Source organism: Solanum tuberosum, unplaced genomic scaffold (assembly GCF_000226075.1).
Source record: "Solanum tuberosum cultivar DM 1-3 516 R44 unplaced genomic scaffold, SolTub_3.0 scf00227, whole genome shotgun sequence".
Lineage (NCBI taxonomy): Eukaryota > Viridiplantae > Streptophyta > Magnoliopsida > Solanales > Solanaceae > Solanum > Solanum tuberosum.
The window spans coordinates 385,194-402,250 of record NW_006239150.1 but is presented as its reverse complement, the minus strand read 5'-3'; the positions used below and the strand labels follow the sequence as shown (position 1 = coordinate 402,250).

The following is a 17,057-nucleotide window of genomic DNA, read 5'->3' as shown; positions in this document are numbered from 1 at the left end:
GGGGGGGGGGGGGGGGGACTGCTGGCTATTTTATGTGGATTCTCACCTGATGGAGCTGTTCGAACATTCACATTTTATGGAGCAGTGGCTTCTTTTGATGTTCTGGTTGAATTATGTGGACCTTATCTCTTGTTTTATCAAGCTTAAAGAATCACAGTGATTAAAGTAAATTGAATCTCTCTAGTTTGAGAAATAATACGGACTACCCCTCTAGCTTCACATGTTGTTACAGGGACCTCCTCTACTTTTTATGTTAGTTAACAAGGCCATTGAACTGGATAAGGTATGCAAGATATGCTCTTAAATGACCATTAGTACCCTTGAGCAAAATTTCAATTTCCATGATATAATTCTTTTATGTTTTCAATATTATAATAATAATTAGTTTTCTGATAACTGTGGTGTCCGCACTAGCTTGAGCACTCCTCCGCTAATTCCACGATATACTTGTCACTTCCAACCAACAATAATTACCAGGTAACTATATCCCTAGGACAGATTGGAAGAAATCACCTAGTGCAGTCTTTATTGGGATTTGAACTAGAGACTTCATGGTTCACCCACTTCATTGACCACTAGGTCACACCCTTGGGTGCTTTTCAATTTTTGCTTTTTTCCAAAAAAAAACTCTTGCAGTCATCAACACCCTTTCCTTTCCCGTTGCCACTGCCGCCTTCCAGAGGCTGAGGTAGGATTTGAAATTTATGGGTTCCAAATTTTAAATTTAATTTTTGTACATATTTAAGGTGTGTTTGGTATGAAGGAAAAATGTTTTCCTAGAAAATATTTCCTCGGAAATCAATTGGATTTCTTACTTATTTTCTAGTGTTTGTTAAGTAAGTAAAAAATAATTATCTCAAAAATATATTTATATGTAATCTAGCAAACCATTTATGGAGGTGAGATGGGGTGAGGGTGGGGTTTCAAGGGTGGCGGAGGGTGGGATGGTCAAGAGGTGGGGGTTGGGGGTGCTGGGTGAGTAGGGAAGAGATGATGAACTTGGAATGTCTCTTATGGAACTTGTTTTCCCTACTTCCATTAAGGAAGTCATTTTCCCAGTTTTAAGATACTTATTTTCCTAAAGAAAATGTTTTCCAAAGCATTTGACCAAACCAAACATGAGAAAATTGAAAAATATTTTCCTCCATACCAAGCACACCCTTAGTAAATTTCTTAATACAAATACATGATTTGAATTAAAGTTATTAGGTTCAACCGAACCCGTACGTGGGCTTGTAGCTCCACCCGTGTTGCCTTCCCTTTCCCAATCAAACTCAGCCAAAGAAAAAGGGCCACATAAAAAGTGAAGGAGTTTTGGGTTAGGTGGGCATTTGAAAATTTTGCCATTAGCTTGAGATGATTGGGAAGATAACAAGGTAGAGGAAGTGCATTTAGGTTTTCAAGTAGGCAAAAAGTTCAAGTAATTCAGCTTTCTTTCTTTAATGGAGGAAAATGTTGTGAAAGTGGAGAGACTGGGAAGCTGACCAGACCTTTCATGTCTAATTGCCTATTTTGCCAAGCTTTTGGGAAGCCGAAAGTGTTTTTATTTTATTTTAGGGAAGTGCTTCTTTTAGAGAGTTGAGATGCTTGGCCAAGCTTTCATGAAAAAACTAAGTATGTTTGAGTAGTAGTAAATGTTGTTTTTTCTGTAGAAGAAAAAGTAACTTCTCCCAAGAAGGATTTTTGGAACCTTGGCCAAGCACAATTGGTGTTGCAACACTGCCTAAAGTGCTTTTCAAATTAATTAGCCAAACACAAACTGTTGCTCTTAATGTACTTCTTCGGAAAAAAACTTATGACAAAAGCACCTTTCAGAATAAGCAGATTTTGGAAGCTTTGGTCAGGCAGGCTATAAGTTGTGAAATGTAGCTCAAGAGATTCTTTTTTATCTTGCCTTGTGATTATGCCTAAAATCCACTAAGCACTGGTGGATCTGTTCATATAAAGTAGTATGCATCTCCAACATATGGATGACTAAGTTCATTTGCTTTTTTGATACAGCATACAGAATTGGATAGCAGATCTATACTGGAAGCAGCTTGATATAGAATATCCTGGAATGGAAGATGCAATGGTGAGTGCACAATATTTGGAATCTATTCTGCTTTGTTTTGTGTATTTATCATCTTTTCTGCAGGAAGATTAAAGTCAGTTTTGCATCTTGCAGGTGCATCATGGATTTTATTCTGCTTACCACAACACAACATTACGCCCTGGAGTGCTAAGTGCTGTTGAAAGTGCAAAAGAACAGTATGGAGACATTCCCATTATGGTGACAGGACATTCAATGGGAGGGGCCATGGCTGCTTTTTGTGGATTGGATCTCACAGTATGTTTTAAACTTGCTGCTATTTTATGACTTTCCATCGACTTTATATTTTGACCTGCTTTTCCAATTAGATAGTTCAGGTTATAGAATAACCTTGTAAGCTCTATTGCATTTGCACTCCCTGACGAATAGTTACATGTTTCAGTTTCCCACTTTGCTTCATGAATCATGAATTTATGATTTGACAAGATGCGTTTTATATCTCTTTTACTAATATTTTCTATTTATCAGTTGTAGATGTTCATACTTATGATTAGAAAAGGTGGAACTGTATGCTTGATGGATCTTGTGACATAACTAGGCTTCCCCCCTCCCCCATCCTCCCCCAAAAAAGAAAAATGAGCTAGTGTTTCTATTGACTTATTTTATGTATGCTTATTCCAGGTAAATTATGGCTCGCGGAATGTTTCAGTTATGACATTTGGACAACCTCGAATCGGGAATGCTGCTTTTGCGTCCTACTATAGCAAATGGGTGCCAAATACAATTCGGGTCACACATGAACATGATATTGTCCCTCATTTGCCCCCATACTATTACTATTTCCCTCAGAAAACTTATCATCATTTTCCTAGGGAGGTAACTGTTCTACAAGCATAACTCAAATATTTTGTGCCTAATTTTAATCTGATTGAAATCCAGCTGTCAATTCAGTACTTGGAAAAATTGTAAGGAATGAAATAGCAACGTCCTGTGTAGTGAATATCTTCAGTACAGTGATTTAGCTATTCAAAAAATTTATTTATTCAAGAAAACAGTGTAACAAATTGAAGAATGTTGACTTGTACTTGAGCTCTTACTATACGTTAAAGATAATTATATATTTTTATACATTGTTGTGTGTTGCTCGCAATCCCATTTTCTGCCTGAATAAATTGAAAGTATGATGTCATTTTTTATGTAAGTTTCATCAATTTAATGGCTGTTGTTATAAATTAATCGTTGGTTTTATTCTTGTATTTGAAATCTCCGATATTGCAGGTGTGGCTCCATAACCTAGGCTTTGGACTTCTTTCTTATACAGTTGAAAAGGTCTGTGATGATTCTGGGGAAGACCCTTCTTGTAGCAGGTAACTTCTCTCTGTCATGGGCTTATCTGTAATCAATTTACAAGAGAACTGCAAATTGGTGTATATTAAACATAGTTTGTGCTGGTCAGATTAAAAAATAGAGGAGAAATCATTATAGTAAATTGGTATTAGTAAAGGGCACACTGCAATCTGCATCATTGTCACTATGCGGCTTCCTTCTTTATTTAAAGGAGGTTTGGTTCGTTCCACAAAATTGTGTAGAATAAAACTGTAAAATCTCTGTGAAGCTCTAATAAGCTCAAAAAGTTCACTGGATTAAAGAAAAGGGGACATAAAGGATAAAACCAAAAACAAAGTAATAAAAGAGTTGGTACTTTGTCCGACTAAATTACGGAAAAAGACGGAAGGTTGTAGTTTCTCTGTTGAACAATCATATGTGTAAGAGCTTAATTGGTTTTTCTAAGTACAACTGTTTTACGCCTCTCACTGTCAAATTCTAGAAAGAAATTTCCTCATTCCTATTTTGTTTGACCTAATTGTTATATATCTAGTAGATAACATTCTGCTTTCACCATGATCTTTTCAATTACTCTTTTATCATTCTTTGATTCAATTATTTGTGTTTGGTCTTGTTTATAAACCTATTACCTTTATAATTTGAAAATAATTCACCAATATCCAAAGATAAAACTGAAGATTAATCAAGTCACCCCATTTGAACTGAAGTTTGGTCATACAAATCAGTTAGGAGATGGTAGTTCAAAAATATTCTTAGAGAGAAGCGAACTATTTTTTTTTCACTTTCTTCTTACCAAAGGAATTATGATATCAATATTGATTTGAATTGTCTCAAAGCCAGACGCTATACACCCATGTGAAACATGTCCGGTTACCAAAGGAGAGGCCTTCCTAGCCCCCGTCCCTTTTCTGATTGTCCTTTGTGTTGTGGAGAACTCGCGGAATTTTGCTAGTGCTCTTGGCCTGTTTGCTAATTTTCTAAATACTCCAGGTCAGTAGCTGGTAGAAGTATTAAGGATCATCTGACGTATTATGGTGTAAGATTGGGAGGTGAAGAATCAGGATTCTGCAAAATTGTGATGGATGATCGTCTTGCTGCATATGGCAAAGTTGATGTTGATGGAAATGTCAATCTATCCAGAGATTTTTCTGCTTCTGTTTTGGGGATGAATGTTGAATCTAATGAGGAAAGGCGGTCAATATAGAGGTTTTCTGGGATTATTTTCTTGCCTTTTGGGGAGGTGAATATAGGTCCCTGGTAAGGCTAAATTTGAGCTGTATCCCAATCAATTGTGCAGTTTGGTCATACACTGGGGAGATCATGTATTTTTAGTTTTTTTTTTTTTTGATATGTACATAACATTTATGTAAATAATTTTTTTACTATTGTTATTAACTAAACCCAGTGAGAATAGTGCGACTGTTCAACTCTGAAACAGAAGTGACCAAGTGAAAGATTTATCAATACCGTTCATTTAGCCAAAAGTTAATTATTGATCAGAAAGCTTGCACAACTCAACAAACCATATATAAAATACTACAACAACAATATAACAAGTGGTGGTTTGGCGAGAGTGAGGTGTACACAGACTTTACCCCTACCTTATGTATGGCAGAGAGATTGTTTTCGAAAGATCAAATTGTGCCATGTATAATTTGGCAAGAATTATCCTTATATGATGTAAAGTGTTAGTTTACAATAAACATTTAAAATAGTAGTATGCTATCATTATTTAGTAAGAATTTAACATTTCGTACCGTAACTATTCATGTTTTACACCATATGGTTGTTTTACTTCTTATTTTGAGGATAATATGATTCTTAAAATGACCTTTATATAGTAACATATTTCTCAAGAAAGGGACTAATTAAATGAATAGTAAAGATTCTAAAAATACAGTATTACTAATACACATAGAGCTTAGTTGGTTTATATGATAGTTGAAATGAAAACTTACCAATAATGAGTGACTAGAAGTGCAATTCTTTCATCACAGAGTTTGTGTTTCATTGTTTTATTTTTTTAATCAAGTACTAGCAGGGAATATAATTTAAATATTTATGCTGCTTCGAGTAATATAAATTGACACCATCTAGCACACACTAATCTGTACTAGTAATAAATAAGTTGACAAGAACTCACATGTTTATAGGAATTATAACTGAAACTTCTCAGCGCAATTTACTCCGTATTAGTCATGCCTCTGCTCGAATCTACCCCCTTAATTATTTTTACGTTGTTTTTCCAACATTTAACAACATATAATTCAAAATTCTGTAAATTTGTCTCTTAAAGAAAATATTATAAGTTTTTTTCTTAATAAAAATATATTAAATAAAATTTCTAAATCAGTGTTACGGTAGTTTATCCATCATTTTCCGCACCTGTCCAATGGAGGAGCTAAAGGGGTTTTAACAAAGAGGGATCATATTCCGATCAACCTACAAGAACAATCACTAAGGATCGTGGTGAAATAGTAAATACTTGTTCATTCTTAATTAATGATTTCAGGTTTGAATTCCATAAATACAAAATAGACTTTGTTAGGCAGCGACGTATTTTTCAATGTGAGATTTTTTGACATAAATTTAAATTTAGTCGAATCCCAATACATACCATCTCTTCCTCCCGAAAAAGGAAAAATAAAAATAAATCATTAGCAATATAGATGAACCATCTAAGAAAAATATTTAGTCGCATTCAGAGCTCATACAAAATTATGCGTTTTGGTTGTATATTTTTTATTACTTGATTAAATTACACGTAATCTCACTTCATTTTATAATAACAAGTTAAATCATTTTTTTAAAGTTACGTAATGTCAACTGTCAACCAACTAACTTGAAGGTCAAATGCCCAATAGATCCCCATAACACCGTTATAACGGTGCTTATCCTTTTTCTCTCCCATGCCCCACCCACTCAACTAGATCTTATCCTCTCTCCCTCTCCACACCCCACTCTTATTTATACCTTCAAATATTATTTTTCAGTCCACATTTACTTGTTCAATATTTAGAAAATAAATTTTACTTTTACTTGTTATTTCAATAAAATCCCACTAAATTAATAATCTTTGACATTATATTTTCCTTCAATTTCAACTTGGGTCGATGGGAAAAATTATTCATTTCGACAGGATAATAAGATAATATATTTTCAGAAGACCCCTACATAAAACGTATGGTCCCATAAATATTATAAATTAATCATTCTTTAAAAGTACAAATTTATATTTAAGACAATTTAGTGAAATATAATTCTATTGTGTTTCGTTTTTTGGTTAAAATTTAAATCTAATTGAAGCTTATCTCTTACTTTTCTTATTGTATCTAAAAGTTTTGATATTGTCTTTTCGAACTGCATCATAAAATTATGAAGAGTTCTTAATGCAATAAATGTTTCTTAGACGTAATTAGTTTCAAAAATACTGTATCATCTTTAACAGTAAATAATTTAAAATAACTATTTATAAAAATCAAAATAGATAATTTGAGACGGAGTGAATATTTCCTTAATTATTTCCATATATGGTATAGTATTAACCACTATTATTGTTGTTGCAATATCTTAATGGGGTATGGCTGCATATAAAGATCGTTTGTCCCTTATTATAACGAAATGTCATATTCACTTTGATTGAATTTTGGGTTTTCAGCCCATTCCCCTTTGTCTCCTCAGCCCTCCTCCTTCGGCTATCTTGGTACCGGGGGTGGTGGGTGTACTTTGTTTCCCTGCAAAAATATGGAAGGCTCCTGCAATGAACGCCTTTATTTTGGCAAAATGGGTTATGGGTATGGAAAAATAACGTATATTTATGCATTTTTTTTATGTGTATTATACATGTTAACCTTCAGATTTAGGATAATGTGCATCTTAACTGTTTGATTAGTGAACTAAATGATGAAATGCCCTTTTTTAGCTGGTGGGTTAACTTTGATTTTATGTTTTTTTATGTGGGGTTATCTGTATAAGCTTCAAGATTGAAACTTTGTTAGTGTCTGATTGGGATTTTAATTAATTGATTTGTGGATATGTGATAGATGTGAGCACTATAGGAGAAGATGCAGGATTAGGGCGCCTTGCTGTAATGAGGTCTTTGATTGTCGTCATTGTCACAATGAAGCAACGGTAACTTTGTTAGAGAATTCCCTTTCATGATCTTGAAGTTACTCACTGTTAATTGTTGTATTATCAATCTGATGACGATTTGTTGTGTTTTGTTTTGCTGTGTTTGTTTGATTAGAGCTTGTTGCGCAATATATATGATCGGCATGAACTGGTTCGACATGATGTAAAGCAGGTACTGTTTTGGGGATTATTATTCTTCGGTGTTATGGTTTAGAAGTTCTTACATGAAGTGTGTGTTGTTTTTGTATATCAGGTCATTTGCTCAGTTTGTGATACAGAACAGCCAGTAAGTGTCCCTTTATTTGATTTTGATTTTTTTCTTGGTTGGTGATATACGGAATCGAGTCTCTAATGTCTTCCTTTATTTCAATTTAGGTTGCTCATGTTTGTACAAATTGTGGTGTAAATATGGGAGAATACTTTTGTGAAGTGTGCAAATTCTATGACGATGATGTAATTATCCTATGCTTCTGCTGAATGAGATTCATTCATTGCCCCTAGCCTCATATTAGCTCAATGTCCTTTGTTCTTTAGGATCTAGACACTTTTATCGACTACTTATATCAATGTATTTATTTTTATAACTCCATTGTTACAGACAGACAAAGAGCAGTTTCATTGTGATGATTGTGGAATCTGCAGGTTAGTATACACGTTGCATTGGTAGCTTATCGAGAATACTTTAGTGCTTCTGAAGTCTGCTAATTAGAATATTTTCTTTTGTGTAGAGTCGGTGGCCGTCAGAACTTTTTTCACTGCAAGAAGTGTGGTGCGCATTACAATTTCCTATTATTATATTTGAGACTCCATGGAAACTGCTCTCTTTTTCTTAAGTTTGTTATATGTTACTTTAATTTTTCTTTATTTGCTAAACTGTGAACGCATTGGTGATTCTGTACTATGGGACTCAGTTGGATCTCTCATCCTTTAAAATATTCTTCTATTTTGTTTCTGTTGTCGACTTGTCTTCTATGGGACCGAATAAAGAATTACTATTTACTAACATCAATTGGGTAGTATATAGATAAGTTCTCCTTTGGTTAGATCGTAGTCTTAAAGACATACCAGATATGGATGCTTCAATCCTGTTTCTTTGTTACAGAATGTGTTTGTATATTACAAGCATGGAACTTTGTTTTTACTTTATTGTTTACGTGCTTGTAAATTATCACAGTCAATATGAAGATTTTATTTACACATTCTATACTAGTTGTAAACACAATTGTACATGCATGGTTCATCGGTCTTATATAGATGTACTCTTTTTTTTGTTGTTGTCTTTTTCTCCCTTTCGAAGTGTGGAATATTGGAGTTCTGTCCAAGTATTTCCTAGAGTTCTCATTGTGAAACTCCATCTAAGTGTGTTTGAGTGGTTGAAGCTCCCTGCTTTCTCATGCCACTGGTTAATAAGTTGGTTTGGCCAAAGCAAGCAGAACAGTTGAAAGCTTTTCAAGTTTTTTTCTCTTGCTTATAGCTGCCAAATGGGCCAGGCTGGTGCACTTAAACCCAAACCAGACTGGACCACTTAAGACCAAAGGGGCCGCCGGGTTAGGGGGAAGGGTTACGGGTGTGGGAGGGGCTGGCTGGACCAGTTCTGGCCCCTAACTAGATTTTTTTTTTTACAAAACATACTAGCAATTTGCACATTCTATTAAAAATATATAGTAGTTCGAAGTTATACTTGAACAAATTTAAAGCTTAAAAATGTGAGTTTTTTTTTCTAAAAATAATTCTAATCTCTTTTGTATTGAACATTTAGAGTTAAATTTGAAGTAAAAAGGAAAACGTCAGGCCCACTTAAGGGGTTGTGGGGTGGGCCGGTCTCACTAAAGTTCCCAAAAACCCGCCCCCAGCCTGTCCTCCTTATCCAGCATCTGACTGCCCCTACCCCGAACCCATGGTCCCCCTTCCCCTTGGTTCGTCCCAGACTGGACTGTCCCTGTTGACAGACATACTCTTGCTAAGTTGGGAAATTTTCCAAATAAACTGAATATCTTACTTTCTTCCTTCTCTTTTTGATATACGAATTCTCAACAGTAGACATTCAATTATGTTGTGACATCTTCTATCTCTATCATTTCATTGCCGAAAATGTTGTAGCTTCTTCACCTTATCTTGTTCATTCTGTAGGGTCTTGCTATTCAGTTAATTTACGTAATAACCACTCGTGTGTGGAGAACTCCATGCGGCATCATTGCCCCATTTGTTATGAGGTATTGTATATGAAGTTTTATACCTTTGCTGTGGATCCTGCCACCAATTATTTTAATTCATGCTGCGATAATTTTTGAAATGCAGTATCTCTTTGATTCTCTTAAAGACACAACAGTAATGAAATGTGGGCACACAATGCACACTGAGTGCTACCACGAGATGATAAAGCGTGACAAGTAATCACTTAATCTTATCTATTTATGCTGTTAGTTTAGTTCTCACTACATAAAAGGGTAAACATTATGTTAACTGACTATCATTCTATCTGGAACCCAGATGCTGCTGTCCCATATGTTCCAAATCAATCATAGATATGTCGAGAGTTTGGAGAAGAATGGATGAGGAGGTAGGTTTTTCGAACTGGTGCAAATAAAACTCTAGGAGGGTTGGTGGAGTCCAATTTCCAGAGGATGCATATTATCATGTAAAAGATTTCCATGCTTAACAAACTTGTGCACGGTTGATTACCTCTTAAGCATGCTAAATTAATTGCTGTTATTTCTGAAGGGATCAAACTTTTATAGTACGTAGAACATTAGTTTTGCAGTTTTAAGTGTACGAGGTTGGTCTGGGTCCAATTTTTTGAGGATGCAGTCTTATTGTAGAAATTCTCTGCATACTTAAAAGCTTAGGGAAGGTTGATTACTTTTCCTACACATATTTCAAAATTCTCTGCATACTCAATTGTTCTGCTACTTCTGAAATTATTTAGGGAAAATGGTCTGGTCAAATTGTTAGTTACGATACCGAACTTTGGAAAGAACCTTTTACCCCTCTGCACTATTTAATAGTGTATTTTAAAGGTATATATGTGTCCACATAGACATCATAAATATTGCATCATTATAAATAGTAATGTGTCCACGTGGGCCCAAATATACCTTTAAAATACACTATTAAATAGTGCGGGGTAATAGGTCCTTTAAATAGTGCGGGGTAATAGGTCCTTCATAAAGTTTGGTATCGTAATGGCAATTTCGGCAAGAGTTGGAGTATTTTTTAAACCCTTTTCCCAATTATTTATGTTCTTTCTACATTAGTTGTTCTTGCCGGGTACTCCTTCATGTCAATGGCCTTGTTTGCTTTGTGAACTGAGCTGAAACATTTTCATCTCAGGCTAGACATGCTGTTTCCCCGTTACATTGCAGTTTCACTTTAAAATGAGGATTCTGCGAATTGAAAACTTTTAAATTAACTAAGCTTTTGCTTAAATTTTATTTTTAACTTGTTTTCAAGAATCGTGTACACCCAGTCGAACTCATATTCTGCCTCAACTTCAAAATCTTCTTTTCCAGATTGAAGAGACAATCATGCCTGAAGATCTCAGAGACAAGAAGGTACTCATGCTTTTTTTCTTAATCCCATATTTTTGGCGCCGAACTGTTTAAGGTTCTGCTCTGCAGTACCTCAAAGAGACTTTTTAGCTTAAATGAAGATATGATAAATGCAGAATTTTGACTGATTCTTATATTTATATTAGAAATAATTGAAGTCCATGCTGAACCACCTTACATTTCAATCTTTGTCATCCTTGGCATATCTTTGCTTCTTACATTAACTATGCTTAACCCATCTAACTTGATCAATCTGCAGGTTTGGATTCTATGTAATGACTGTAATGATACAACCGAAGTATCCTTCCACATTATCGGGCAGAAATGCCGACACTGTGAATCATACAACACCCGCATGATTGCATCTCCAGTTCTTCCTCAATAACAATTTTCTTACTGGAAAAAAGCTGATTGTTGCATGCTGGAACCTGGTGGGCAGGTAACAAGAGAATGGTTTATGGTGTGATCTTCACCAAATGTGATTCTTTCCAATCCTTTCTACATGATTTGCCACCTTTGCAACTCAACTTGCATAGCGGATGCATTTATCATATTATTCTTTCTTCTATGATGTGGAGTAGAAAATCTAACTGATCTGATACCATATAGAATGCATAATTATTGTATCAAAACAAAGTACATTGTAGTGCTATTGTGTTAAGATTGCCAAGTGGATGAAGGTATTACAATTCATGTAACCATTTCGAACCCCGAAAGGGCTTACTGTAACATGCACAAGATTTATAATCACTGTGAATATGTACTATATAAAGGAGCTTTTTGGTTGTACACATGCTTCTGGCCCTCTAAAGATCTTGCATTGTCTTATAGCTGATGTTTGCTGACAAGATGATAAAATTCACACTGTGCTAAGTTTACACACTCCCAAATTATATAAAATTACAATGGTTAAGTGATTTAATGAAGTGAAAATGAATGTTAATTAACCATGAATAAATGAGAAATATGCATATGCAAACAGGTATCATGTATTTATTGATTCGGTGCAAATACCATGTGCTTGTAAATTTTTATCCCTATCATGCTAACGTTTTTGAGTGTCATTTTAAATGTACATCAAAAGGTTTCAAATGAAATTTTATATGTTATTTGCAAATTGCAAATGGTTGTAATGTGATGAATATGGTATTTGTTACAGTTCGTTTGTTCACCACCAAGACCACTATTTTTATATGATCAATGAAACAGGGGAGAAAAGTGCAATACTAATTCATTTCCTCTAATGTACGTAAAATTTACAAGGATCACGCAACTATGAGTAACAATGGATCCATTTACTACCACGACTTATGGTGAGATGAATAGGATCCTCCATCCTAATTTTTTTTTTTTTTTTTCAGGATCCTCCATCCTAATTCAACTATGAGTAATAATGGATCCAATTACTACCACGGGTTATGCTGAGATAAATAGGATCCTCCATTATTAATTAGAGGTTTTGAATTTGAGCTATTGGAATGAAAAATTGCAGTTGAGGCTGTACATAGACACCAATCCCATAATGTGCTATATATACTAGTCACAGATTGTAGCTAAATACACACAAAAAAGGATCCTGTAGTTTTAGTATGAATATGAAAGCAGCATAATGCATGCTGCATCAAAAAGTAAATGTGAAAATGGACCTAATTACTTCAATTATTCGAAGAGGTTATAGATGTAGCAGCAATTATTCTGAAACTCCAAGGAACTGAGCAAAGCTTGGATATTTGGGCTCCCATCCTAGTTCAGCACGAGTCTTTGAGTTGTTTAACTTCTTCCCTAAAGGATCACTAGTTCCTGAGAGAAATTATACATAACCGTTTCACTCACGCATGACTCTTTAGGCAAATAAGAGTAATTATAAAGCCAAAGGATAGAATCAGTTACCTGTGAAACCCTCAAACTTCTTATCAAACTTTCCACTTTTCTCGACTAAGTCCATCACTTCCTGCCTGCACTAAGCACAAGGTAATACAACATAGGTCAGAAATTCACAATATCTTAATTACTTGACCGAAACACGGAGAGTATTTAAATGGAATGACCTGGATACAGGGTGGTTGTCACAGCCCAAAAAGATCCGACCACGAAGTCTCTTCTTCAAGATGGTAACTGACAATGAAGCTGCATCCTGTTGGAAAAGACAGGCCAAAACATCAATATTGGTGTAATTATACAAGCATGAAAGCACAACAAAAGGGCAACCTCCGGACTGAACATGATGTAAAAGATAAATGCATAGTCACCTCATAATGAATAAGATTGAGGATGTGGTCGGGGCAAATATCACAGCTCCCTTTATGTAACCAGTATATATGTGCACCTCTATCTGCTTTGTGTTAATGGTTAAGGTAGGCACATAAACAATACAGATCTAAAAGCTCCACAGAAAGGACATATGCCAACTGAAGCACGTAACGAAGGATATATAAAGGCCAGCCAATCTAACTACACAGCCATCAAAGTCCAGCACTACTTTCTCTGCCTTGAGAAGTACATCGGTTCTAGGACTCCTCCCAATTGGTACTACGGGGCCATCCTATACATTGACATAGAAAATATGTTAAGCCAAAAAAAGGAATACCGCTGGAATAACACATGACACATTCTTTTTTAAGTTATAAACTTCATAAATTAAAATGCATTAGCTCCTCTAAAAAGGCAATTTAAAACACTATATCTTAATGTTTAATACATAACATCCCACCTTGAGTTAATCAATCAGAACAAGAAACTGTTACTTGAATAATGTTTTATAAGATTTAACACCTCGTTTATTGCTCCATTGTCAAAGCAGTCATATGGTGCAGAGCTTGAAGTAAATAGGAAGGAACCTTCACCATTCCAATTTAATGCAGCCTCCCTGCTCATTTCACATGCAAAAAGAGAGCTTAATTACTGGTAGCATTGAGCCTTTACATTAAACCACATTACATGATCAATTTGATCAACATCACCTAAGCAAGTCAGAAGACGAAAGGCAAAAAGGTTGAGTAACTCATACTAATGAAGATATCTATTAGAAAAGAGACAGTATTTATTATTCCATAAATAAAAGCGGTTTTATCCCTAAACCTTATGACATGCAACACAACTTAATACCAACTAGTTGGTATATATAGTTCACCAAAAATAAAATTTCCCTTTTAACAAAAAGCCAGAAACACAGTTTCTGCTATTCATCATGAAACATCTACAGAAACTATCCACCTTGTTATTGTTTTTTACAAGAAAGATTTTGATATCAGCATGACTAATACGCCCCAGAAAAAATGAAACTTGATATCAAATAATGCCATTATAGATAGGGACTTAACCAATTATTAACCTTACCTAATGTCACCAGCGTAGTCTTCAGTCTGAGATGGAGGAGCACAGAATATAACATAAGGGAACTTGTAAGTCAGCTTGGTTTGTTTGGAAGATGGATAAATTCCCATTTTAATCAGTTCATCATGGTGATTGGTCGTCACTGTCTGCCCATATATCTGACAGCCTGGGTATTCCTGCCACATTAAAGGATCCACAACTCTTAGCATCTAATTTCCATAAGCAGCACAGAAATCCACTGGTTCGTTACAGTTACAAGGCGAGAGTCTCATGCTCTACATACAATATATGCTTCCAACACAAACCCAACTTAACAAACAAGAAATGGTTGGCTATGATCATGCTATTTTTGAACTGGTGTACACACACATAAAACTTATGTTCCTTCTTTTAAAAGAACAATACCTCTCTCCATTTTTCAGCCACTAAACGACCAAGCACACCAGGTCCAACAATCAGCAGGTCGTTCGATCCAATGTTACCCCTAGATGAAGCCCCCAATTCTTCACTTGGAACATCTTCAATAACCAAAAAATCAGACAACAAAAATCAAACTAGAGAAGACAATTTCAGAAAGAGATGCATATATCTTAGGAGTAAAGCATGAAACATTCTTCTTAAACATAAAGTCATCAGCATTTGAATAAATCCTTTCAATCAAAGCATCTTGTGTTCATACAAGGTCCGGAGAAGTCCGCACCCTAAGAGTTGTGATGTAGATTGTCTATCCTAATGTAAACATAAGTGGCTACTTCCAAGGCTTTGAACCTGTGACCTACAACTTTATTTGCAAGTATCACATAAATTCGTGTCAAGATATTCATAAACATCATATTACATAAGACTTGGTCTAATTAGCAGGATAACAGCCTGTAAATATCTGATTGACGCAATTCGATGATGATCACTCGCAATTTGTTCAATCGGATTGCCAAGAAAGTAATCAAATATCCTCAGAATTTAGTAATCTAATGGTATCAAATACATCGAAATAGCCCTCAGTAACATCACTCATCAGCAAGTAGTTGTGCAAATGAAACTCAATCGCATAAAGAGAAAAAAGTAGTTTTCAGTACTAAAACCAAGAGTTGAGCAGCAAATTAGTAGTTTCAAAACGTAATTCGTATCATCTGCAATTCGAGTACCAATGGCAGAGGAAGCGTTGACTTGGAGAGAATTGGCGGACATTGTTGGTGATGAATGCTTCAGGAGAGCGGAGGTTGAGAGGTTGGAAGGGAAGAAAGTGAGGTTGAAGTTGGAGGTTTGAAGATAGGAGCCAATTCTGGTAGCAAAGGCAGTAGTAGTAAATGCTATGGTGCCCATGGATGGATAATCGAGAGGAGATGATATTGCTGTTCACAGCAAAATCAACTTCTTTTACTGGGCCTCCACTCTTTCACTTGGGCCACGCTACCCATAGTCCCATTTGGAAGGTTACACTTCCACCTCATTCTAAATAGGAAAAATTACGCAATTAACCAAACTTATACTACTTAATTACTCATCATAGCTATAGTTTGTCTATAATTATCACTCGCGACCAACATTAACCATTAATTACGTGGGCTGACTTCGAGTTTGTATAATTAGCCACATTTGTATAATTCGCGACTAACAATTCTTCGTTTGATTTGTATATGACGATGATTTCCTTTGGTTTTTCAGTTTTATCACCATATACATTCAATCTTTTTGTGTATAACTTTATAAAAGTTTGTATAAACGTGTAGTTTTCGGATTTTGTATAATATAATTTATATAATGTAATTTGTATAATATAATTTGTATAACTGTTTAAAGTTCATATATTTATGTTTGTATCAATTCATTATTTTGAGTTTTTATCATATTTGTATAATTCCATACTTTATATTACTCAATTATACAAAAAACACGCGAATTATACAAACGTACCCGCAAATTATACAAACGAGATGCGGATTATACAAATTATTGCCCTCTCTCGCTCGCCTCTCTCCTCCCTCTCCCAATATCGCTCGCCACTCTACTCCCTATAACATGTAGCCACGAATCGTAATTAGCAAACTATAGCTATGGAGTGTAATTAAGCTATTTTTTGAGTGGTTATATGCGAAAGTTCTCCTTCTAAAAATAGAAAAGAGTCAAAATTCCCCAGTCAGAAATCCTTTTATCTCAATTTTATGATGTGTTTCTCGCTCGTAGAGAAGAAGAGAAAGCAGTAAAACTTAGTAGAACAGTGCAAGATATATATATATAGTCTCTCCTTATATATATATAGATAATTATTTCTTCTTTTTCTAAGTATGTATCTATGAACAGATATATCATGAATCTGATATCAGATAATGTATTTATGTACAAACACACTTGATATATATGAAAGATTCACTAAATACATCAATGCCCTATTAAAATCAATCTATAACTATGCACATATATACTAGATATATCAATGTCTTTTTTATACTAGACACATGAAACTGATACTATATACATTAGATATTTGATATTGGATATACCGGATGAAATTGATATGCACAAATACACTAGCCATATCTATACATAGTTGATACTGGATATATATATAGAGAAAGAGAGATGAAATTGTGAAATATAGATGTAAAGAAGTAAATGGATGACAAATCAAGAGAGGTGCGATACATTCATCTAATTTAGTATATCAA

The 17,057-nt window shown here is 34.8% G+C and overlaps 3 protein-coding genes across 3 annotated transcripts in view; 2 read left to right on the top strand and 1 right to left on the bottom strand.

Annotated features, from left to right (window-relative positions):
* LOC102579888 (lipase-like) overlaps positions 1-4,868 on the top strand; it is an 8,163-nt gene extending 3,295 nt beyond the window's left edge. The window contains exons 6-10 of the mRNA XM_006356633.2: positions 2,002-2,074; positions 2,168-2,329; positions 2,714-2,908; positions 3,311-3,399; positions 4,370-4,868. Of these exons, the coding sequence (XP_006356695.1) occupies positions 2,002-2,074; positions 2,168-2,329; positions 2,714-2,908; positions 3,311-3,399; positions 4,370-4,583 (733 nt within the window). The 3' untranslated portion in view covers positions 4,584-4,868. The remainder of the gene's footprint in view (positions 1-2,001; positions 2,075-2,167; positions 2,330-2,713; positions 2,909-3,310; positions 3,400-4,369) is intronic.
* A 2,101-nt stretch (positions 4,869-6,969) lies between these two features.
* LOC102579560 (E3 ubiquitin-protein ligase MIEL1) lies at positions 6,970-11,851 on the top strand. The gene is made up of 12 exons (XM_006356632.2): positions 6,970-7,173; positions 7,423-7,510; positions 7,626-7,682; positions 7,764-7,796; positions 7,886-7,963; positions 8,109-8,152; positions 8,239-8,279; positions 9,641-9,723; positions 9,809-9,900; positions 10,001-10,070; positions 11,020-11,061; positions 11,318-11,851. Exons 1-12 carry the CDS (start codon positions 7,124-7,126, stop codon positions 11,441-11,443), a joined length of 804 nt encoding a protein of 267 aa, XP_006356694.1. The 5' UTR covers positions 6,970-7,123; the 3' UTR covers positions 11,444-11,851.
* Positions 11,852-12,563: 712 nt separating this feature from the next.
* LOC107062420 (uncharacterized) lies at positions 12,564-15,786 on the bottom strand. The gene is made up of 9 exons (XM_015313036.1): positions 15,537-15,786; positions 14,797-14,909; positions 14,395-14,567; positions 13,831-13,924; positions 13,490-13,600; positions 13,308-13,397; positions 13,107-13,192; positions 12,949-13,013; positions 12,564-12,858 (listed from the first exon to the last, which is right to left on the bottom strand). Exons 1-9 carry the CDS (start codon positions 15,712-15,714, stop codon positions 12,749-12,751), a joined length of 1,020 nt encoding a protein of 339 aa, XP_015168522.1. The 5' UTR covers positions 15,715-15,786; the 3' UTR covers positions 12,564-12,748.
* Positions 15,787-17,057: the final 1,271 nt, after the last annotated feature.

Coding starts and splice junctions, on each gene's coding strand:
- LOC107062420 (XM_015313036.1), bottom strand. CDS start 15,714: ATGGGCACCATAGCATTTACTACTACTGCCTTTGCTACCAGAATTGGC. Junction 14,568..14,796: donor TGGCTGAAAAATGGAGAGAG/GTATTGTTCTTT, acceptor TTAATGTGGCAG/GAATACCCAGGCTGTCAGAT. Junction 13,925..14,394: donor GACTACGCTGGTGACATTAG/GTAAGGTTAATA, acceptor TGAAATGAGCAG/GGAGGCTGCATTAAATTGGA.
- LOC102579560 (XM_006356632.2), top strand. CDS start 7,124: ATGGAAGGCTCCTGCAATGAACGCCTTTATTTTGGCAAAATGGGTTAT. Junction 8,153..8,238: donor GATGATTGTGGAATCTGCAG/GTTAGTATACAC, acceptor TCTTTTGTGTAG/AGTCGGTGGCCGTCAGAACT. Junction 11,062..11,317: donor AAGATCTCAGAGACAAGAAG/GTACTCATGCTT, acceptor ATCAATCTGCAG/GTTTGGATTCTATGTAATGA.